General features: G+C 44.0%; 1 protein-coding gene across 9 annotated transcripts in view; it reads left to right on the forward strand.

Annotated features, from left to right (window-relative positions):
- Positions 1-20,225, forward strand: part of ELMOD1 (ELMO domain containing 1) — a 45,410-nt gene extending 25,185 nt beyond the window's left edge. For 6 of the 9 annotated variants that reach the window (XM_083436736.1, XM_083436735.1, XM_083436732.1 and 3 more), the window contains 8 exons: positions 366-463; positions 2,090-2,219; positions 5,044-5,177; positions 6,448-6,516; positions 6,781-6,804; positions 12,430-12,480; positions 13,585-13,718; positions 18,853-20,225. In XM_083436736.1, coding sequence (XP_083292862.1) covers positions 366-463; positions 2,090-2,219; positions 5,044-5,177; positions 6,448-6,516; positions 6,781-6,804; positions 12,430-12,480; positions 13,585-13,718; positions 18,853-19,025 — 813 coding nt within the window. In that variant the 3' untranslated portion in view covers positions 19,026-20,225. The remainder of the gene's footprint in view (positions 1-365; positions 464-2,089; positions 2,220-5,043; positions 5,178-6,447; positions 6,517-6,780; positions 6,805-12,429; positions 12,481-13,584; positions 13,719-18,852) is intronic. The other 3 variants (XM_083436739.1, XM_083436738.1, XM_083436740.1) reach the window with 1 other exon arrangement.
- The last annotated feature ends 3,787 nt before the right edge of the window (positions 20,226-24,012 follow it).

Raw genomic sequence — 24,012 nt, forward strand, 5'->3', positions numbered from 1 at the left:
AGATGGAAGGAGAGACTGAGGAACTGTGACTTGTCCAAGGCACTTACTGAGCTGGTGCCAATTTACTTATTAATTTGGTTTATTTCATGAGATTTATACACCCCTCAATTGCAAAAACAAACAAACCTCAATGCAGTTTGTGGAAAAGTAGACTTGGTGGGGGAGGGATGAGGTGTACATATTGATACAGTTGACCATGTTCAGTATGACGCATGCATACAAAGAAGCCTAGATCTGTGGCGCCACCGCTGCTGGAGGGCACCACATCGGCTGTGATACTTCTCACAAAGTTGCATTCTGTTGTTCCTGTAGTGCTTCACTTCCTGTGGCAGTGACCAATGCGCGTTAAAAAATATTTTTTCCAGTTGCTCCAGAATTCAGTCAGTGTTCATCCAGATGCTATTGAAAAAACTATAGATGCCATCATGGAACTGAAGAGGATTAATCCAGATGTAAACCCGCAGTAAGTTCGTGAGAATGGAGTGGGATGGCAAAAGTTATTTTGGGTGCTTAAATGATTGTGTGCTTCATCTCTTGGGGGGTCTGTCTTCCCACATAAGTTCACAGTATTGTGTGCTTAGATTCTTTAGTTGTGCTCGCTGATGATCACAGGTGACTTTTGGTCTGGTTTCATTTACTGTCAGTTCAGCCCTTTCATGTCTACGGTACAACTAGATCTGGAGGCAAAGCACCACCTGTAACAACCGCATTATTAATCGAGACATGGCACTTTCTTGAACCATGGCTTGTAAAAGCTACTTGAGCCATGGTTTGTCATAAAGGTGGAAATGAGCCAGTATGTAAACGAATATACACACAGGCCAGACACAGACACTGACACCCAGATTTCTGACCATGCTTTAGTCACCTGACCCACATCATCCCAAATTTCCAGCATATATCCATGATGTGAGTCTGTGGTCTAAACCACTGAGCTTCTTGGGCATGCTGATCGGAAGGTCAGCAGTTTGAATCCCCACGACGGGGTGAGCTCCCATTGCTCTGTCCCAGCTTCCGCCAACTTGCAGTTTGAAAGCATGCCAGTGCAAGTAGATAAATAGGTACCGCTGTGGCAGGAAGGTAAACGGTATTTCCATGCACTCTGGCACTCGTCACAGTCCTCCGTGCGCCAGTAGCGGTTTGGTCATGATGGCCACATGACCCGGAAAACTGTCTGTGGACAAACACTGACTCCCTCGGCCTGAAAGCAAGATGAGCACCGCAACCCCATAGTTGCTTTGACTAGACTTAACCGTCCAGGGGTCCTTTACCTTTTTACCTTGCTACAGAACTACTCCTGTTCCTAGGTTGTGTGTGAAGTTCTCCTTCAGCCTACATTCTCACCGGCCATCTTTATGTTGCCTGTGTCATTTCTTCATGTGCACAGGGATGGTGAACATGCATATTTTTTTTGTATTTACAATCTCAGCCCAGACCACCACCACCCAAAATAATGCCCTACTCAGGGCTTCGCTTATTATAAAGATGATTGGTATCCGTTTCCAATACCAGGCCTGACTCCTAGATTATGTGAAGAAAAATGCGCTCTGCACATGCTCAGAAGCATTTTCCTCATCATTAAACTATTACTGTTCATATACCCTAGAATTAAGGATCCAGGCTTCTAGAGCATATGGTGTGGGTTTTTTCCCCATGTAGGCCTGAGCCACAACTGTGGGGCAGCATGTCCCCCTTCCACACACAAAAATCCACACCAGGTTTTCCATTGCCACTTGGCAGAGAGCAAATCAGGTCTGCTGGAAGTGAAGGCTTATGGGAGAGCAGCAAAGAGTATAGTTGTCAAAGGGAGCTTTGAAAATGATATGACCTTGGGGGAAGCGATGTCATTAGTCTCTTTCGCTTTTCTCCCTGCCGTGGGCATCACCTGTGGCAAAGCTTCTCGGCTATCAGTGCAGGCAGCGCAACATAGGTTCAGAACTGCTGTTCCATTGCCTCAGTGAGCATGCCTTTTCACATTCATGAATGGCGGAAAGGATAAAAGTGTAGCTCCACGCTGAGGTAATGTCAATCATGCAAAGCTAAATTACTGAGCGTAGTGTACTTACCGTTTGTCATCTTTTCACTCTAGGCTAGGTGTCTCTCTGCAGGCCTGCCTCCTACAGATTGTAGGGTACAGGAATTTGATTGCAGAGGTTGAAAAACTGCGTAGAGAGCCCTATGATTCTGAGGATCCCCAGCATGAAGAAATGCTTCTGAAGGTAAGCGGTGGAGGCGCACTTCCAAAGAGCTCTTTACATTCCGAGAGACTGTTAACTGAAACCAGTCTCCGCTAAAGGCTTGACCACACAATTGTCTGTACTGAGAATAGCTTGTTACCTCCAATTTATTTATTAGCATGATCTAGGCTAAGCATAGACGGACGCGGGTGGCGCTGTGGGTTAAACCACAGATCCTAGGACTTGCCGATCAGAAGGTCAGCGGTTCGAATCCCCGCGATGGGGTGAGCCCCTGTTGCTCGGTCCCAGCTCCTGCCAACCTAGCAGTTCGAAAGCACACAGTGCAAGTAGATAAATACTTGCGGGAAGGTTCCGTGCGCTGCCCTGGTTCGCCAGAAGTGGCTTAGTCATGCTGGCCACATGACCCGGAAGCTGTACGCCGGCTCCCTCGGCCAATAAAGCGACATGAGTGCCGCAACCCCAGAGTCGGTCACGACTAGACCTAATGGTCAGGGGTCACTTTACCTTTTAGGCTAAGCGTGGGTAAACTTTTTCTTTTGTCGAGGGCCACATTCCCTCTGAATTAATCTGCCAGGGGACACATGCCCTTGGGTAGATTCCGAGACAAAAATGTTCTGGAGAAGCTAACTCAGAATAAAGACTCTCCTGTTCAGAATATCGGCTCGTTTCTGTGTTTACCTCTCTCCTCTCCTCCTTCTGATTCTGCACTTCTCTCTGCCACAGACTCCCCCCACTCACTAAGCCCTGTGACCTCTTCAGCTTCCGATATCTCCTCCTGGTCTCCTCCCTCTGACCACTTACCATCACACCACCACCAATCCCCTGGCCCTGAGCTTTCTTCCCTTGGGGGTTCCCCAGTTGTTTCCTCCTCCCCCCTCCTTTGCATCCAACCAGTCCATGACACAGATGCACCTCACCCAAGGAAGGTGTTTCATAAATGGGGAGCTACCACCGAGATGGCCCTGCCACAGGTCAGGGCCAGCTGTGCAGCCTCCAGGGGGTGGCACCACCAACAAGGCTTCGCCTGATGAGCCCACATGCCAGTGTTGGGAAGGCAAAACAGGGCAGAGCAGCAAATATAAATTTTTACCTTGACACATTTGACTAGTTTCTGCGCACACTCTCACACCCCTCTCTATGCTCCATCCAGACAAGCAAAGGCCTTATCAAGGACACTTTCCACCCATGCAAAAACATAGTGGGTGTGAAGCAGGGCCAATAAGCATGTGGCCTGGAGACAGACTTTGGAGGGCCGGATTTGGTTCCCCTTGTCCCAGGTTCCCTACATCTCCCATAGGGGATGTGTGGGTAAAATGATGCAGGCTGTCTGAGACCTGCTATCAGGTTTTCTGATACAGTGGTACCTTGGGTTAAGTACTTAATTCGTTCCGGAGGTCTGTTCTTAACCTGAAACTGTACTAAACCTGAAGCACCACTTTAGCTAATGGGGCCTCCTGCTGCTGCTGCGCCGCCGGAGCACAATTTCTGTTCTCATCCTGAAGCAAAGTTCTTAACCTGAAGCACTATTTCTGGGTTAGCAGAGTCTGTAACCTGAAGCGTATGTAACCTGAAGTGTATGTAACCTGAGGTACCACTGTACTGTTTACTTTTAAAACAGCCATAGGGAAGAGGAGTGTTGGAGGATGAAGGTGTTAATCTTTCTTTTCCTCAGATTGAGGGAATGACAGGAATGAAATCTGTGGTGGGCCAAAGGAGAGGGGAAAATATTGGGGTTTGGGTGTCCTGTCAGCAGAGAGTGTTTGGCCAGAGGTGGTAAGGGGGTCAGTTAGTGGGGGACAGTAGTAGGTAGACGGAGGTGACAAGCAACACAAGCAGGGGCACAGCCCCTAATGAAAAATAATAGTAAAGAATAAGGTTTAAATACAGTGGTGCCCCGCAAGACGAATGCCTCGCAAGACGGAAAACCCGCTAGACGAAAGGGTTTTCCGTTTTTCAATGCGCTTCACAGGACGAATTTCTCTATGGGCTTGCTTCGCAAGGCGAAAATGTCTTGCGATTCTTGAGATTTTTTTTCGCTCCCCACCCCCTTTTTCTAAGGCGCTAAGCTGCTAATAGCCTTTTAGCAGCTAATCCGCTAATCCCTTAAGCCTTTAATAGCCGCTAATAGCCGCTAAACCGCTAATAGCGCTAATCTGCTAAACCGCTAATAGGGTTGCTTCGCAAGATGAAAAAACCGCTAGACGAAGAGACTCGCGGAACGGATTAATTTTGTCTTGCGAGGCACCACTGTATTACTAATATTACTAATACTAAATATTACTAAGGTCACCCCTTCATTTCTTGCTGCACATCTCTTAGGGCGGCATGAATTTTTACTTGGGGGTAGGGCCCTGAATCTGCTCTCTTTCCCGAAAGCACTTGTATATGTCTCTTTTATTTCCTTGTTTGTTTGTGCCCTTGTGAAATTGGCTTAAGGGGGGGGGGTGGAATCTCTCAAGCCTTGGAGAATCAAGAACGCTAATCGCCTTAGTGCTTTGAAACTGCACTGAGATTTGCAACCAAATAAACTTGAGGGTCCCCCCCCCCACTTATGCAGAGGCAGTGAATATGCCAAGTGAACCCTTGTCAATGTTTTTGCACCATTTCTACGTTAGGCCAAAAGATGGGGGGGGGGGTTGGGTTTTTCCAGCAGGCAGTATTTCAAATGTCTGCTATGTCTAAGGAATACTTCTTCCTCAATCTGTATTTGCTCCAGGCTCCTCCGATTGCTGTGCATAACAATGAAGGCAAAATCCCATAGAGAACTACTAGTTTCAGAAATGTCAATCCATTGAAGGTCTGAGTTGTAACATACCTGTGATTTTTTTCCCTCCCCCTCCTGTAGCTATGGAAATGCTTGAAACCTGATTTCCCATTGGAAGCCCGGATTTCCAAGCAGTGGTGTGAAATTGGTTTCCAAGGCGATGATCCTAAAACAGATTTCAGAGGAATGGGCCTCCTGGGGCTGTATAACTTATTGTAAGTATATTTCTGTTTCTCTTAAAGGTTGAACCTAAAGGTATAAATTATCCTCCTGCTTATATGTTTCAGGCTTTATTAAGGCAATTGTCATTCTAGGTAGCTTGTAGGTTCCTACCACAGTTGCTGCAATTTTTCATCCCTCTTGATGAGAAGTAATTTCTTTTTCTTTTCTAGGAACAATTTATTTCACATTCTCCACAACCCAGTTATATCCAGTGCTTCATAAGTAGACATTCTGCATGCCCAGCAATTGGGCTTTCCACCTCCTCATGGGTGGCGCTGTGGTCTAAACCACAGAGCCTAGGGCTTGCCGATCAGAAGGTTGGCGGTTCAAATCCCTTCGACGGGGTGAGCTCCCGTTTCTTGGTTCCTGCTCCTGGCAACCTAGCAGTTTGAAAGCACATCAAAGTGCAAGTCATGCTTGCCACATGACCTGGAAGCTGTACGCCGGCTCCCTCGGCCAGTAAAGCAAGATGAGCGCCGCAACCCCAGAGTCGGTCACGACTGGACCTAATGGTCAGGGGTCCCTTTACCCTTACCTTTCTCCTCACCCATCCCAAAATCTGTTCCAGAGATTCCCCCAATTCTGTATATTTAAAGACAATATTCTTTGAGGCATCCAGTTTTTAAGAAAGCAGTTCAATTTCTGTCTCTCATCACTCTGGTTTTCTCTCTCTCTCGCATAGCTGGTTAATTTTGCCATTGATCTGTATCCCCCCCATAATTTCTCAAACAAATGCGCTCACTGATGGAGCTTTTCCTTGTCCCTAGCATGCGTGAATGCATTTATTTAGATCATTTTTAATAGGAGTCTATTGCACACATTGCAGTATGTAAGATAAAGAGTGTAGCAGCACATGGCAGCTTCACAGCCACAGAAAGAAGACTGACTGTCTTGCTTAAGTGTACAGATTACATATTCTTTATTAATGTTCATGGACCCAAACAGAACAAAACCAACATCTGTACAAGTATAATATCATAGCATACAAAATACCTGAAATTGGGTTGTAAAACATAAATGACATAAAATATCAGGAATATCTGAAACATGTTTAAAGTAAGATGTACAATATGATGACTTAAAATATAGAAGTTAAGAGTCAGTTGACAAGCTCACCCCCCAAAAAAAACATGTTTGCCAAACTTGGTTCATACGGTACATTTTAAATGTACAAACCAGGTATCTGCATATAGTTTGAGGAAATGTACCTACAGATGTTTAGAGCTATGTTGTAAAACTCCGAAATGTGTTTTTCTCCTCCAGATATTTTGCTGAATGTGATGCTGCTGCAGCTCAGCAAATCCTCTCTGACTCCCTTCAACCAAAATACAGGTAACATTTTGAAGCTGGAAATAGCAGCCACCTCGAATAAATAAATCCTATTTGTAATAGTTCTGCATCTCTTTTACTGTTAACATAAAACATTGTCTGTGTTTCTCGAACTGTTACTTAAGATTAGAGAGATAAAATGCCTCATTTCCATGTGTTCTACAGTCTGATTTTACTGTTAAGTACATAAAATTTAATCCAAGTTTATATTGATTTTTAAGCTATTTATTTTTCCTTTCCCTTTCGCCCCCATCTTTCACAATGAAGGGAAGTCACTAAAGAGGAGCTAAGGTATTTTTTTTTCCCTTTTGCCTTTTATAATCCTTTCAAATTAAGTTTTGAAGCAGAAAAATATATATTCTAGGACAGCCTTTGCCAACCTGGTGCCCTCCCAGATGCTTCAGATTTCCATCAGCCCTAGCCAGAGCATGCTGATGTGTGGGCTATGTAGAAAAAAGGCCCCATTGATTCCAGAATATAATAATATCTATGCAGAGCCTTAGCGGGGAGACAAGGCAAAGTGGGAAAGGGCAAAGACTTTCTCTCTGCTTTCCACCCGAAGACTAGATCAGGCATAGGCAAACTCCGGCCCTCCAGATGTATGGGACTACAATTCCCATCATCCCTGACCACTGGTCCTGTTAGCTGGGGATGATGGGAATTGTAGTCCCAAACATCTGGAGGGCCAGAGTTTCCCTATGCCTGGACTAGATATATCAGAATTAAGTTACAGGAGGGTAGATCTCGTCTGAGCACTGGGTGAAACCTTTGCACATTAAGAGCAATATGACAACTGGACCAATGAGGTAGAGGGGTGGTGGGCTTTTCCTTCCTGGGGGTCTTCAAGCAGAGGCAAGGACAGCCACCTCTTAAGGATATATCTGTGGAATTCCTGCATCAGGCAGAGGGTTGAACCAGTTGACCTCCTGGACCACCTCCATCTCTACCAGCAACAAATAGGTTGTCCTCCTCCTTATAGGACCGTGATATATTTTTCACACATGGGACACTTCAAAGTACCTTTCTGACCGGCTGACCTTACTGTGAAAAAGGGAGAACACATGATCAAAGCATAATTGAATCTCTGGATGTCACTGTTGCAAAGCGCTGCAATGGCCACACGCTTAGATGGTTTCAAAACAGGGCAAGGTAACATCATGGAGGATAAAAGCTAGCAATAGCTATTAGTAGTCACAGTGGCCCAATAGAACCTTCAGGTTGGCCTTTCTTTTTCAATTGCTGGTGAACAGTAACAAGAAAGGACTATAAGGGCCATGCAGCAGGCTGAGATGTGTGCATTCTGTAGCGTGTCACTGATGCAATAATAACACATTAGTGGTGTGTTTATACTGAGTCATCCACACACCGTTCTGCTTTATCAGTTGTTCTGCAGTGCTTTCCAAATGTCACAGCATTATTGCTGTCCTGCGCACTATAGCACAACAGAAGCAGGACAAAACAACAACAACAACCCTGGAAATACTATGACATAAAAGTTTTTATGCACTGATTGGAACCAGAGCAGGATGCCCACCCTGTAATCTTTGCAGGTCAAACAGTATTGAAAGTGGAGTTGCGTATAGCTAGCATGAGCATAAATAATCATGAATACACAGTAAAAAGGATGTATGGAGGGTCTCTCTGTATATATCACTACAATGCCTTTCTTCTGAGCTTCCCAAAAGCATCTAGTTGGCCGCTTTGGAAATACAGAACTGAGCTAGATCTGTCTGGCCTGATTCTGCAAGGCTCTTTTTATGTTACTGTTTTCAATGCAATTGAGTAGCCTGTCTTAAAGCAACAAAACCAAATGTTCTTAAATTTGAAGAGGGGAAAAAAGTTGCTTAAAAACTAACAGCAAGCACCAGGGGAAAAGCACAGAAAATCGTTATATTATCTAATGCCAGATATCACCTCTGTTATTTTCTGTGGAATAGGGAATCCAAGGGCACAGTAATTATACGTGAATCCCTCACGTGCAATTTCATCATTGTGTCAATCAGCCACACACCCAGCCAGAAGAAGCTCACATTGTCTTTGTTCCAAGAGCACCACCGAAACGTTTGAGCAGCACTATGTTCGTATCAAGGTCACAAGAATAGGCAGATGGCATAGAACCAGTTAGAATATTCTGGAGAGCTGGAGAGAATGTCGACAGCCTCCTGAAGGGCTTATGCCTTCAAACAGACAGTGGCTGAGGGCAGTTCCAGATGTGATATTTTTCGGTGCAGTGATCATTTCTACACTGCAGCTTCTAGGCATGTCTGATAGCAGCAGGAGAATTTATGACACTTAGGATATCCCCCCCCCCCCCAAAAAAAGGGGTTACTCGGTAACATGAATGACTGTGCAGAGGGGTTCGATCCAGGTGCCCAAAGTACAGCGCTCTGACCATTAAGCCATACTGTCTGTCGCCGTGTGGAAGATTAATAGATTACCTCTATTAACAGATGCTTAAGACAACACTGCATTCTATGAAGCTGAGTCAGTAGAGAAGCATCTTTATTTTTAGAATTTTCACCTAGCAATGCCAAGCAACAACAAATACACCAGAAGCTATTGGTGTTTGCAATGTGCTCTTTTTTTCTTTCTTTTTTAAGTGCCATTTCTTCCAGTCTAGTTTAAACACTGTTTCCTTGAAGATTCATTAGTTTTATATAATCTGGGGGAGGAGAAGGAGAGAGAGGTGAGGGCTGTATATGTTTTTCCTTGAAGAATGCAATCCTCTTTTTCACTTCTTAGTTCTTTAAATAGGCCAAAGTAGAAAGGCAAGCCTCAAAAATCACACAGAAGTCCAAACCTGGACTAAACAAAACAAATAAATTCAGCACAAAGGGGAAAGGAAATGGTGGCTAAAGGCATAGGCTTTGATGACAAAATAGATTTAGAATTCAGGACTGTGTGTATTACTGCGTTTCTGCACTGTTAGATAAAACTATATTCCATTTTCTGTGTGGCAAAGTTGTGGCGAGGCAAATCCCCCTGTCGTTCTTTGTGTGCATGTCTGTGCATGCAGTTTTCCAATAAAAAGCATCTACCAGACCCAGAAATAATTTTAGAGACACGTATCTTCTAGAGTGCCTTTTTGTTGCTGTTGAGATGTTGGTGGTGGTAATGAGAAATATAATGTGTCGATATTTTATTAATCTCTGAAGTGGGATTTGTGCTTTGGGGTGGGGTGGGACTTTAATTGTTGCTGTCAGGTGTGTTTTGTACTGTTTGGTGCTTTCTAGTGTGTCTGAAAAAAATATACACAGCCCCTGCTGTGGCAGCTGTAATAGCAAAAGCATCAAAGAAAGAGGAAAACTCCAAGGCCGTGTATTAGCCAAAATGATGGTAATGCCATTTCTATCCTTTGCAAGTGTGCTAGGTAAATAATACACTCATAAACCATATCTACATAAGTATTTAATTAAAATATTATGCCTGACCTTAGACTTTCTAGGTGAAGACCTGTATTAAGAAGTAGCATGTGTAGTGCCTTTTGAGGAACTGATCACACTCTTGATGAAGAACAGGAGATGGAATCAGTCTGTTGTTGCTCATAGAGTATTGGGCTTGGGTTCAAATCCTGCTCTGCCATAAAGCTCACTGGGTGGGCAAGTGAAACAGGTACAGTGGTACCTCTGGTTATGAACTTAATTTGTTCCAGAGGTCCATTCTTAACCTGAAACCGTTCTTGATCTGAGGTACCACTTTAGCTAATGGGCCTCTTGCTGCTGCTACGCCGCCAGCGTGCAATTTCTGTTCTCATCTTGAGGTAAAGTTCTTATCCCGAGGTGTTAGTAACCCAAGGTACCACTGTATTAGTTTCTGGTTAATGAGCAGACTCCCCACGGATGCAGAAATGTAGAAGAAGGGATTAAAACAAAATCTTCCAGAAATAGCTTGATAAGGTCTGAGCATGCAGAGGGCCCACTAGATTCAGTGGCAAATCCCTGCTTAGAATACAGTTGAAGTACAATGAAAATAATATAAACAATTTGAAAAACCACTAAGCAGAAACCAACAGGTACCCAGATAGATGTGGCAGGGGCAGCCATGTTTCTGCCCCATTCAGACACAAACTGAGAGGGAGTGTGGAAATTCTCCCCAACCCCACAAAATTGTGAGGATGAAATGGGTTAGCCCCATCTTAAGCCACCCTGAAGATCTTGTGGGAAATACCAAATACAAAGACATTTTATATTTACACAATGTGTGTTATTTCAACCATCATTTTGGATATTAAATACACGCTTTTGCAACCGTGTGGTGTGCTGAACCCTATTGACTTTTCCTGTATGGTATCTCTTTGTCTGATGTACTCAAGTTTGTGGAAGCCAACATGTATGTTTAAAAATGTGTGTTTGTTTTTATCCTGGTTTTAAGTTAAAAGGGGGGGGAGGCTAACAAAATCTCTGTTAAAGCCGGCAACAAAATTTAGAAGAAGCCTCTGTAGATCATTGATCTCCCCAAATACATAAATATAACAAATTTTGATCATTTTTCCAAACGTTGGAGTGGGGAAACTAGCTTAATGTATCACCCTGAATTTGGAAGTCTGAGAGGCTGAAATTTCCAACATGTCTTGGATCAACTAGAAGCATCTGAAATACATCAGGTCACCTCGCTTTATAACTTATCAAGTTTTTCCTTCCACACCAGCACCACCTTAAAAAATAAACTACTACAGCAGAATAAAAAGCCAGCTAGACACAGACTTTCTCATTGTGCAGAAAGGCATTGGGTAACATTCAGGCAACACACTTGGGTTGGGTGTGCAACCATCATCCTAGGTCTTATACATCCTGAGTCTTGTCAAAACCTTCATCAGCTATTTAAATATAATAATAATAGCGGCTTTATTTTTATTTTTATTTTTTTATATATCTTTATTAATTTAAAATATACATTTATGAAAAAACAGACGAACAAACAAATAAACATATAATCAAACACAAATAATAGAAGAATCAAACAAACAACCACACTATAAGATTAATATAACTATCATCATTTATACTCCTGGTACTGAAAGAAATTACAAAACTTACAGAGAAGAAAATTAAAAATGACTTCCAATTAATGTCACTGTACTTTATCTATCCATTACCTTATACTGCACAGTTACATATTTTTTATATAGCAGCTTTAAATATCACTGAAAACATTATGAGAGTTGAAATGTGCAATAGTGTAATAAGGTAACTTAAGAACGTGAGAGAAAACTTTGTTATGTAACTTGAAAGATATTATGCCCACCTCCTTTGATCACTGACTGCCCTCTCGGAAGAGGGATGGATCTTTCAGGAATGCAGGGATGCCTCTGCATATCACAGATGTGTTGAATGGTTTAAACTGAGCCTACTGAGGGCCAGCTCACATACATCCCTAACATTAGAAACACCTTAGCAGTGAAGCATAGTAGGTGGCCTCTTGATTTGTGTCCACCACCAACCCCATCACTTTTCACTAAAGTAGCAGTGTTGGCTGATTACCTGGGCTAGTTTCAAATGACTTGGGTCACATCTGGTTTACTGAATTTCAAAGACTGCAGTCCGCCTTGCTCAGGGCTGAAAGGAATACAGAGGTTTTCCCCTGATTCTTCCGCATCCTTCAGTATCTCAGAATTGGCCCATCCTTCTATTTTATCCTTCTAAAGGCTTCTCAGAATATACGTAAGGTGTCTTTGACAGGTAATATCCAAGGCATAGACCTCTTTTTAGACTGCACTGATGAGCATGTGATTGGGGCACGAGGCAAGCAGGTTAGGTTGGCTACAGAAGTTTACATCTTCTGGAGCTTAAAAGAATACAAAAATCCACAACACCAAGAATAAAATGATACCAAGTCGATAGACCTTTTCACGATTACCATGCAGAGAGAGAAAACCGTTTCCGATATGAACAGCAACTTCCACTTTTTATTTTTCAGCAAATTCAGCAAGGCTGAATGGGAGAAGAAAAAGTTTGATAAGGCCATTGGGTAAGTATGTAATTCCAAGGTCGAAAGATCTCTCTTCCCCTCCCCCTCACTTTCCATACGCCCATACCCTCCACTGCTTTGAGGCACAGTCAACCTTCATTCTCACTGGCATCAGTTATTCTTAACTACGGGTATGGACAACCTGTGGCCCTCCAGATGTCGCTGTAAAGCATCTCCCATCGTCCCTGACGATGAGCAACATCTAGAGGGCCATGCTTATCATTGAAGTGGAGGAATAAGGGATTGGGGGCATTACAGTCAAGCAACTCTTGGTTGAGCTTAATGGGTGGGATTCACCTAACAAACCCTGCCAAGGGAAGCTCTGCGGAAGCTTGTGCAGCAGGGCTTTCCCCCCTCCTCCTTCATGCCCCCCCAAAAAATTGGTTTGGGAGAGGGCGTTAGGAGAATCCCAAAAACAGCAGTAGCAGCAGCACTGGTGGTGAATCACTTTGCTCCGTCTCTCCTCAAGAAGACTTTATTGAGCCCAAACATCTGGAAAGTTCAAAGGGCCGTAGAGCTTTGTGGGCAGAAGGTCCCTGGTCAAACCCCCAACATCCTCAGAGCTGAGAAGAACCTATTTCTGAAACCACTGCAGGCTCTAGGGGTAGGGGAACTAGATCTGGCTGGCAGGCCAGATTCCTCAGTCCACCACCCTCCACAGGTCACGTCTGATAGGTGAGCAGGGCCATCCAGAACAGCGTCAGGTGACTGTAACTGCTGATCAGCCTATAGCATCAGGCATAGGGCAGGTGGGTGTGGGTTGTGAGGAGCAGCCTCACAGTCCAAGTTGGGATCATTGGGGAGGGGTTGTTTTGTTTTGTTATGTTGCGTATTTTTGTGTGTTTATGCTGTAAACCGCCTGTGACCCTCTCCCCAAAGGGTGGTACATCAATCCATCAATCAATCCATCAGACTTCTGGCCAGAGATTCCTCACCACTAGTGTAGATATTACTGAACTAGGTGACTCTGTGTAAGACAACTTCGTATGTTGGGGACTGTCAGTCAGGACTGCCTGTAGCTGGTATTTCCATGCCGCCATTTTCTGCATTTGACTGTTTGGTTACCTCCCACATCTTTTAATCTCCATCCCCTGTTTCTTGCAGCTACTCTTTTGCTATTGTTGGCATTAATATCACAGACCTTGCGTACAACCTGCTAGTGAGCGGTGCTCTGAAAACACACTTCTACAATGTTGCTCCAGAGGCTCCAACGTTATCCCATTTCCAACAGACATTCTGTAAGTGTGTGTGTGTGTGAGAGAGAGAGAGAGAGAGAATAATTGTGTTTGTTGTGTTGATAGCGTCCTTCCTTAATTACTTCATGTGATCAATTATACAAAGCATCACTGGCATTCCTTTGGTTAGATTATGTCCTTACAATAAGTTTGACATTTGTCTGGGGAATGATCCATTTCGTGGGACAACTGGTAATCTCAAACTAAAGTAACTTTTTCCATGTTTCCGTTGCAAGCTTTGACTGTGTCCTAACAACCAAATTCCTGTCAACAAAATTACTGTACCGTGTCATAATCTGTTTCTCTTCCTTCCTGATACTGTCATTTATCTTGTCTTATTGATTTGTTTTCCTTTTGAAGTTATTTCATTTCATTTTTCTTGTTTGTATACCGCCTTTCTATATTACCATGCTTGAGATCTGTGAAAAAAGGGTGGTATACAAATTTAACTTCTTCTTCTTCCTATTATTATTATTACTGTACACAAGGCGTTTTGTAAGCTGAAGGAAAAACAAAATATACAACAAAGATCGCACACCTTATAACAATCTGGTCCAATACAAAAAAGTCATAATAAAAACATAACATTAAAATAAATGGCTTATATCAAATTAAGTAATATTCAGTAATCCATCAGAATATAATGGACAATAAAACTACCGTATTTTTCGCCCTATAGGACGCACTTTTTCCCCTCCAAAAATGAAGGGGAAATGTTTGTGCGTCCTATGGGGCGAATGCAGGCTTTCGCTGAAGCGCACCGACCCCTCTCGCTCTCCAGGCTTCACGGACCTCTCCGCAAGCAGCAGGAGCCCGTCGCTGGGCTCCCGCTGCTTGCGGAGAGTTTCCTGCATGCTGAAGCCTGCGCATGCTGAGCTCAGCGCGTCCAGGCTTCGCAGACCTCTCCGCAAGGAGCATGAGCCCGGTGATGGGCTCCCGCTGCTTGCGGAGAGTTGCCTGCATGCTGAAGCCTGCCCGCGCTGAGCGATGGGCTCCCACGGCTTGCAGAGAGCTGCGTGTTTGGGGGCTGGGGTCGGGGGAAGCTCGGGCTTCCCCCGCCCCAGCCCCGCACCTGGGGGGAAATAATTCCTCCCCCTTTACTCCCCCCCCCTAAAAACTAGGTGCGCCTTATGGGACGGTGCGTCCTATAGGGTGAAAAATACGGTAACTCTCAAAATATCAGCAAATAATAAGTAAACAGAAATTCACTTTTAACAATTACAGTATATTTTCCCTGCTTGAATGCCGGCATAATCCCCATTCCCAAGGACTCTCTTCCACTATGAATCTCTATGTCACTTTGAGACAGAAAGAGAACTGTCTGGGGGCCGCAGTCCCTGAGGAGCAACATTGGTTTTGCAGAACCCTCCCTGGTAGAGATTAAAAGAGCCTGTGTTCAACTTAAAATGCAGCCCCAGATTAAAAATTATTTATTAAAGAAGCAGGACGGAAAGATCCAAAGGCGCCTTAGAAAACTCATATTATTTTTTTCAAAGTTTAATGAACACATTTGTGATTTTTCAAGAACACTACAATATAAAGGCATGAAGGCATATTTAAGATGGAGGGGGAAATTTAATGAATCCAAAATAATGGCTGCATTGTCTAATTAAAGTTTATAAAATGTAATATCCTTCAGATGACCTATTTATTGAGCATTCGTCTTGATTTGCTTGCACATAGCATACATGGAGGTTAGATTACATCCAGTCTTCATTGAGGATTTGCTCTGATTTATTTGTGGGGCACTTATATGAAAATGAGCATTCATTCTGTTTTGCCTGTCCTGTGTTTATACATCTTCCTGTCCATTCCCTACTTTGCAATACATTTTCCTCTGACTCTCCCAATTGCAGAAATGTTACTTCTTTATTAAAGTGGATTTGTTGTGTTGGGGCAGCGGAGTGCTTTCATCCACTTTAATTACAGCAGACCTAAATTTCCCAGGTGCTACAGTATGTGTATAAAAGCAAATAAATAAATAAATAAATGATGCTGCATTTTTTAAAAAAGTTGCACCCTACTGCCAGTGATTTTTTTCTGGGGGTACGCAGGGGTACGCAATACCCCTAAACATTTTGTGAATCTTAATATTCCTACTCAATATGAGTAGGAAAATGAGAGTACCCCTAAACATTTTTAATAGAAAAAAAGCACTGCCTGCTACAACCATCACAGCTACTCCATCCCATACACCCTTCCTTCACTGCGATTCTCGTGTTGAGCCAAGTGAGAACTTGCAGCTTGTGTTTTGGCAACAGCAGTGGTGAAAGGAGCACCAGACTTTTCCCCAAACCCTAGATGTCCCACCAGAAGTAGAGAGAGGAGTTCTTTCGGCACTATTGAACCTTGGAAGCCCCCTCTCCCCCAATTCTCCCCTCCCAGATTGCTGAGCACCATTTCAGATGGGGCGATGAAGCAATTTCAGTTCATCACAGCTTCCTCTAACAAGGAGATCAGCATTAATAGTGAAGAAATGGCATGCATGCACACCTACGGACAAGTTTTCTGTTTGTTTCTTATCAGAACAAATCCTTTCTGAACCTTAGAGAATTCAAAACTCGTTTGTGGCATTGGAACACTTGAGTTTTGACTGGCCAGTGACACATCTCACCCACGAGGTGGTGCTGCTCTGTTTGCACAGGCAATAAATGCTGTTTGATTTGAGTCTTCGTACACTGTATGTCCCCCTATTCCATTCCCTGCTCCTTCTTGCAGTGACATGACCCTGATTAGTTGCAGAGCACCTGGGCTCAGAAGGGGCAAGCTGTATAGAGGGACCCAACATTATTTTCTAGGGTGTTCTCAAAAATTATATCCTAGCACTACAAAGCACTTCATAGCCATGTGTGTAATATATCTTCCCAGCCATTCGCCAAATTCTTCAGAAGGCAAGTTCATTGTTAGGGTTAAAAGCTACCCCAGGCAATCTTTTGAGGTTGTGAATGAGCAGGAACTTGAACCCAGGAAATAGTCTTATTGAGGCCATTGCTCAATGCAGCAATTCTGTTGCTGCTTAATGTATACTGATTATTAGTGCTGCCCGTTGTGTGATATGCTGCTGTTTCCAATTGCATAATTTGTTTTGCAACAGTTGGATTTTTGTGCTTATTTTTTGTTTTATATCTGTAAGCTGCTTTCTGCAACTTCTTAGTCAAGGGGGATAGTGGGGAATGCTTTTTTAAAAAAACAAGCAATAAAATACCCACTTTGCCAACCAAACACAGGTGGCGCTGTGGTCTATACTGAGCCTCTTGGGCTTGCTGATCAGAAGGTCAGAGGTTTGAATTCCTGCGACAGGTTGAGCTCCCGTTGCTCTGTCCCAGCTCCTGCCAGCCTAGCAGTTCAGAAGCACACCAGTGCAAGTAGATAAATAGGTATCCCTGTGGCAGGAAGGTAAACAGCATTTCCATGCGCTCTGGCTTCCGTCACAGTGTTCTGTTGCACCAGTAGTGGTTTAGTCGTGCTGGCCACATGACCTGGAAAACTGTCTGTGGACAAACGCCGGCTGCCTCAGCCTGAAAGCAAGATTTGTGCCACAACCCCTTAGTCACCTTTGACTGGACTTAACCATCCAGGGGTCCTTTACCTTTTTTTTTACCTTGGTATGTCACTAATTTAAAGCAGGAATGGATCGTGCATGGCTTGGGATGCCGGGGGGGGATTCTGTTCAGGTTACATTTAAAGGCAAACAAAGCAAATCTATTAATTCATTCACAGTGTTCCTACATTACTTAAACACTGCTGTGTACTTGTTCCTCGGTTTCCACTCACTGAGTTCAGTTGAGGAGATAAGCCACAGATTTTACATTTTTTTAAAAAAAGATTTCCCCAGGCAACGTGTCAGAATTGCAGCGAGCTCTTGTTTGTGTGGCAATGATAGCTGGACTCATTTGGCCTTGCAATTATTAGGTCAAATTCAGGCTGTCTTTGCACTTGCCCGTTTCCCCTTGGCTTTTATTGTGCCTGATCGTGTGGAACTCAGCCACCCTCCTCTGTACAGAAGCAGCATTTCTGACACTCCAGGCAATGTAGTCAGTTGGACTGCTCTTCCCTATTTATCTGAAACTAATTGATATGCAAGGCTGGTGCACAACTCCAAAATGGAATACGCACAAGCTTTACGAGAGTAAGAAATACATAACAATTCACCAATTTCCAGAAACATCAGTTTCCTTCTTTCCTATACCTGGATATTTGTTTGCAGTTTGGGAAATCATGTTCCGGAGCCACTGGAAAATGTATTGGCAGGTTAATTGTATTTCCTCCCCCCCCCCCCCCAATTCATCCTTTGGATGAATTTTAGTTATATGGGGAATGGTAGCTGACGTAGAAGTGAAATAGGAGACTGCAAGGCTGCACCCCCAGGTTTTGTCCCACTTTTTGAAAAGATGCTCTTCCACATTGTATTTTAAACTCCACAAGTTCAAAAGGCACGGTGGGAATTTTGCAAGAAAAGCAGTTTAGGATACTGCTGTGGATTTTGCCAATTGGGTTTTCTTTTAAGCTTCTCTTGTGCTATTGGAGAGGGCACTGTTTTGGGACAGCTTTTGATTGCAAGCTCTATACTTGGGAATTTATTTTGAGAATTGCAAGGAAGCATATTTTGACCAAACATTGGGATCTTGCGGAAGGTAGAAGAGACCAGCCTTGAGAGGAGATGTGCTCTTCTTTCGCTGGAGGTATTTTAGCCAAGTTTGACCAAACTGCAGGAGGCAGTGGAAGACAGGAGTGCCTGGCGTGCTCTGGTCCATGGGGTCACGAAGAGTCGGACACGACTAAACAACAACAAATTTTAGCCAAGCTGTAAGGGATGTTGGAGCTGCATTGTGCTTTGCATGCCCCTCGCCAAGCAATGTTATTGAAGTTTCTAAATGTCTTAAATTATTGTTAATTTTTATTAGCCATAATTTTTAGGCTGGCCTAGAAATTGGCACTGAAGAAGGCTTCAAAGGCAGATAGTATCAAATGATGCAGGGGCAGAAAATGAATGGGGACCCTGTGAGATGAATGGGGCTGTGAAACAGAGAGGAGAGGAGGACAGGAGTGAGGACTATGGTAGGAGAAGCTAGGAAAAGGGAGGCTGGGTTTGCTCTGCTTTCTAACCATTTGTCTCGGGTATCCTTTGCTCTCTCAGGCTATCTGATGCACGAATTCCATAAATTCTGGATTGAGGAGGACCCCCTGGACATCATGGAATTCAACCGCGTGCGAGAGAAGTTCCACAAGCGCATTCTCAAACAGCTCCAGAATCCGAATATGGCCCTCTGCCCTCACTTCGCTGCCTCAGAAAGCCTGATCAACCTGTAGCCGTGAAACTTGGTTTGGTTTTTGAAAACACTGCCTCATTCTTGTGTTATGCCACCATCCTAGAGATAAATCGCTAATGTATTGAATGACCATAGCGATGGTATGCATGCTTCTTGGTGCAGTATTCATCTCTCGCGCGCGCGCTCTCTCTTTTTCCAGCCAGCTCATACTGCTTCTTCTGAGGGGGGTGGTTTTGTCATAAAGTTGGGAGAGCTCATATTGCAGCATTTTGCAGTGTTAAGACATTATGAATTGATGTCCTGTATGAAGAAGTTTGGTTTTTTTCCTGGTTTTTTTTAGACTTTCCCCACCACTCTCCTTGTGCCACCCCATAATTCAGCATTTAATTAAAGAACGGCATTTCTCTAGCTGTTGGGGGTGTTTTGTATATGTGGAATATTTGAGTTGAAAATTTGTATTTGTGGACTGCTTCTGTTCTATGATAGCTAAGAACGTTTTTTTGGTTTTTTAATTAAAAAAACACACATTATGATGCAGCTAAAGGGGAGTGCTTTTAACGGTCCCATTCCCAGTGAAATCAGTGAGGCTGAAAAGCACTGAATTTCAGCTGAATTGTGTCCTGTTTTTGTACAATATTTAGAAGGCAGTGTATGTGACTTGCACCTCATGCCAACATAGTACATTGAAGGCGAAGACTTTTTTTCTCTCTCTCTCTCCAAGCAATCATGCATGTTTCATGCAGTTTTTTAAAAATAAAGTTTATGATTAAAATGTTGAAATACACTTGGCATACGCAGGACATCGGATGAATTCTGGGAACCTGTGTGTTGAGCAAGTTTGAGGACACTGACCACATTGTGATAGCAAAGACCAATAAATAAATAAATACACCAGTTATTACATGAGTATCCAAGGAGGGTTTGTTTTCTCACAAGTTTGCATTAGCCTACAGTTCAGCCTACTCCCGTTATCATGGCCAAATTGAAATAGCACTGCTTTGAAAATGCAGAGCTAATAACATGCATTTCTAGGTGACAGAATGTGACATAAATTGATCATGTGTGTGCTTGATTGCTTTAGGGGGGACCAAAAAACACCCACACACAAATCTATATTTTCTTCATTTTTGAATTATTGAATTTTAGGCCGAGAGGAATAAATTAACAAAGAGGCATCGAAGAAAACAAAGTAACTGGTGGTTAAGCATTGGACAAAGCGACTTTTTTTAAAAAAAGCAAACATGCACTTTCTGTACGGAACATTCTCATGTCAACCCTGTTGGAACGGTTAGTTAATGTACATATGTATACAACAGTGCTCATGCGCACATTTGGTTTGGGTGGGTAGCGGGGCCTGCAGAGGAGCATTCCCTGTCGGATTGTGACCAGCACCTCTGACACCATGTCTAGCCTGTATTTACCATGGCACTTCATACCCATGGTAGCTTTTTACCTTCTGAAGTTTAGTATTCCGGGTAGTTTGTGAAGTTGCTTGCCTAGCAAGATTAAATTTGAGGTATTGCCTAATTATTTGTGGAATATATGAATAAATTACGTCACTCCAAACAGGAAGCTCTCTTGTGTATGTGGTTTATTCCTCAAGTACTTCAGTGATACGTTTTTATTGCCCAGGTGCATTCATGAAAGGTGTTGGGTGGGGGGCAGGATAGAATCATAGAATCATAGAGTTGGAAGAGACCACAAGGGCCATCGAGTCCAACCCCCTGCCAAGCAGGAAACACCATCAGAGCACTCCTGACATATGGTTGTCAAGCCTCTGCTTAAAGACCTCCAAAGAAGGAGACGGATGAAAAGAAGGATGAAGCACAGTAATTCAGCTATGCTTTCTCTGAAGAAGCAATAGGTATAAAGGTAAAGGGACCCCTGAGCATTAGGTCCAGTCGTGACCGACTCTGGGGTTGCTGCGCTCATCTCACTTTATTGGCCGAGGGAGCTGGCGTACAGCTTCCAGGTCATGTGGCCGGCATGACTAAGCCGCTTCTGGCAAACCAGAGCAGCGCACAAAAACGCCGTTTACCTTCCCGCCAGAGTGGTACCTATTTATCGACTTTCACTTTGACGTGCTTTCAAACTGATAGGTTGGCAGGAGCAGGGACTGAGCAATGGGAGCTCACCCCATCGCGGGGATTCAAACTGCCGACCTTCTGATCGGCAAGTCCTAGGCTCTGTGGTTTAACCCACAGCGCCACCCGCGTCCAGCAATAGGTATATTTCCCCCTAATAGTGAGGTAGCATCTCGGCTTGCACCACCCATCACATCTTGGGTGACTACTTTAATTGGCTTTGCTCAAGAGCTTTTGTGAAGTCTCTGGATTCTCACTCACTCCAGGTTTTTGCTATCCACCTAAAAGTAGGGTGGGAACGTGACAAATGGTGAGGTTGAAAGCACCTGCGGTTATAAAGGTGCACATCTGAGTGTCTGGATCAACTGACGCTCCCTATTGCAATAAACACTATTTGCCACAGAATCGTGTAAAATGCCAAGCTCGAAAATGTGTTGACAATGCTTGGTTTAAGTTTTTCAGGGAGAAGGGACATCAGTGCCTCACATAGCTGTTTGACTTTTTCTGTTCACTAGCAGAAGCATTGCCGCTGCGACATCGAATGCAGATACACTTACGCCTTACTGTGTAAACTGCCCCAGTCCCCCCTCCCACGTTTTTTTAACAAGCTGCCTTCTGACTAATCATCCCAAAATGTAATTTGGAACTAGATTTGGGTCAGAATGTTCAGTGGGAATTTGTACTAATGAGGCCCAGGGGCTATTATTCGTAATGCTTGCTGAGGCTTTTGACTATCTCTTTGCCACTTGTGCCTAATAAAATAGCATGAATTATTTAAAAACAGACGCTGTTTTGTTGGAAACAGTCCCGATGTCAATGAATTATTCATTTTCCTTTCACCCTTCTCCCAACAGGTATGTGACAGCTTAGATTTCACACAAGGTCTGCAAAATGCAGTGTTATTCCAACAATAGAATACTGTTGTATTCCACTGTTACAATAATTCTACGTTGCCGTGCTGCAATGTAGAATTGTAGACTTTGCTGCAGCATAGAATTGTAAGGAGGAGTTTGGATTTGATATCCCGCTTTGTCACTACCCGAAGGAGTCTCAAAGCGGCTAACATTCTCTTTCCCTTCCTCCCCCACAACAAACACTCTGAGGTGAGTGGGGCTGAGAGACTTCAGAGAAGTGTGACTGACCCAAGGTCACCCAGCAGCTGCATGTGGAGGAGCGGGGAAGCGAACCCGGTTCACCAGATTACGAGACTACCGCTCTTAACCACTACACCACACTGGTTGGAAGGCACCACCTCCTGCAATGCAGGAAACGATTGTGCAATATGGGGCTCAAACCCACCGCCATGAGATTGAGTCTCGTGCCCTAATGGCTATCCCAGCTGACATGCTGTACCACTATCATTTAGGACTGGGAATTTCCATCTGTTCATGGGCTGAATGCAGCCTTTAGTTACCTACATGTGGTTTGAGGAACCAAACACATACGCTCATCATCCTCATCAAATCCCCATCTGTCCATGCCCTCAGGGCTGGCTTAAGGCATTTTGCTACCTGAGGTAAAGGATAAGATGGTGGCCTCTTCACCATTCCATGTATACAAGCTGACCTGGGCTGCCATTTTGAGTCTTACCACAACGTCAGTGATGAGACAGCATCCACCATGCTTGAAGGCAGTGTCCTAGTTTAAGGGGTGAGGGCAGACTGTGAAGAGGGCCCACCACTCTGCCTTCCATGCCCTATCCCTTAGCATCCACGATCTGAGGCAGACAACCCACTTGCTAAAGGTAGGACCGGGCTTGCCTGTCCACACATTCTGCTGTGAGGCAAGTGATGACGAGAGAGAGGCCATTTTGTTTCTGGCACCTTGCCCGTGGAGTGTGCTCCCCAGGAAAGTTCTATATCGCTTTACATGTCTCTGATGCTAGGCAAAAATCTTTAGGAAGGAGAAAAGCATGAGAGGGGGAAGAAGAAGAAACGGAAAAGGGAGGATGTGCTCATCAAGTGCGAGAGAAGGACAGGCTGTGGGTAGAAGCTTTTACTGCCTAACCTACCCTTCCTATCAGTCCTCTCCCTTTCCCAGCACCACACAGGATCGAATGCTGCTGCTTACCAACTGGTAAGCAGAAGTTTCAAAGCTGTGTGCTTTGTGCTTCACAAATTGCTTCCTTATGTGCAGGGAAGATACTCACGAAGGATCAGCACTCTGCAGGATCAAGCCTGCCTCTTTGGTTTGGGGGGGGGGTTGGTAAAAGGACGTGCAGAGCCCCCTTCCCCTCCTCTGCTCTCAACCTTATGTTGAAAATAAGGTTTCAAAAATCCTTAGCCCTAATCCTCATCCAGGTGGGGCAAATCAGGAGACCTGTGCACCAAACTAGTGAATATAATCTTATTCTCTTACACTTTCCACACTCAATCCTCCTGCAGCTTTGTCCAATCTCTTCAGCTTGAACCGTAATGTCAGCTCAAGCATCAAGGTGCCACTTGCTCTGAGATTCTGTAATATTTGAATTGGTGCTAATGTGTTTGACAGCTCTTCGCAAAAAACAACAACTAAAAGAACTCCCCTTTACTAAGGCTGACAGGCAGAATGCACAGGCCCCAATGGATCCGCTGTGGGAAAACACTTGAGGAATACGTAGCCTGAGGCAATAGCTTGGTAGACTTGAGTAAAAGTCCTTTTAAGGAAGTGTGAAAGATCCTGGCTATCTGGTTCAATCATGAGTCCTCTTGACATGCCTGAACTTTCAGGCTGTTTTTGAGCTCCCCTTTTCAAGTTCTTTTAAAAATAGGCAGGAACAACAGGCATGAGAGAATGGAAAATGGGATGCTCTGTGAATTTGATCCCAGGGAATGAATATTATATACAACTTTTCAACGGATGGGTGTAGCGATTATGTTCCACACCGAAAAGCTGTGGGGTTTTTTCCAAAAGAGGGCATGAAAGAGACTTTGGCTGAAGTGGGATGATGGATATTAATACTCA

The sequence above is a fragment of the Podarcis tiliguerta genome (genome assembly GCF_965153285.1).
Source record: "Podarcis tiliguerta genome assembly, chromosome: 4".
NCBI lineage: Eukaryota > Metazoa > Chordata > Lepidosauria > Squamata > Lacertidae > Podarcis > Podarcis tiliguerta.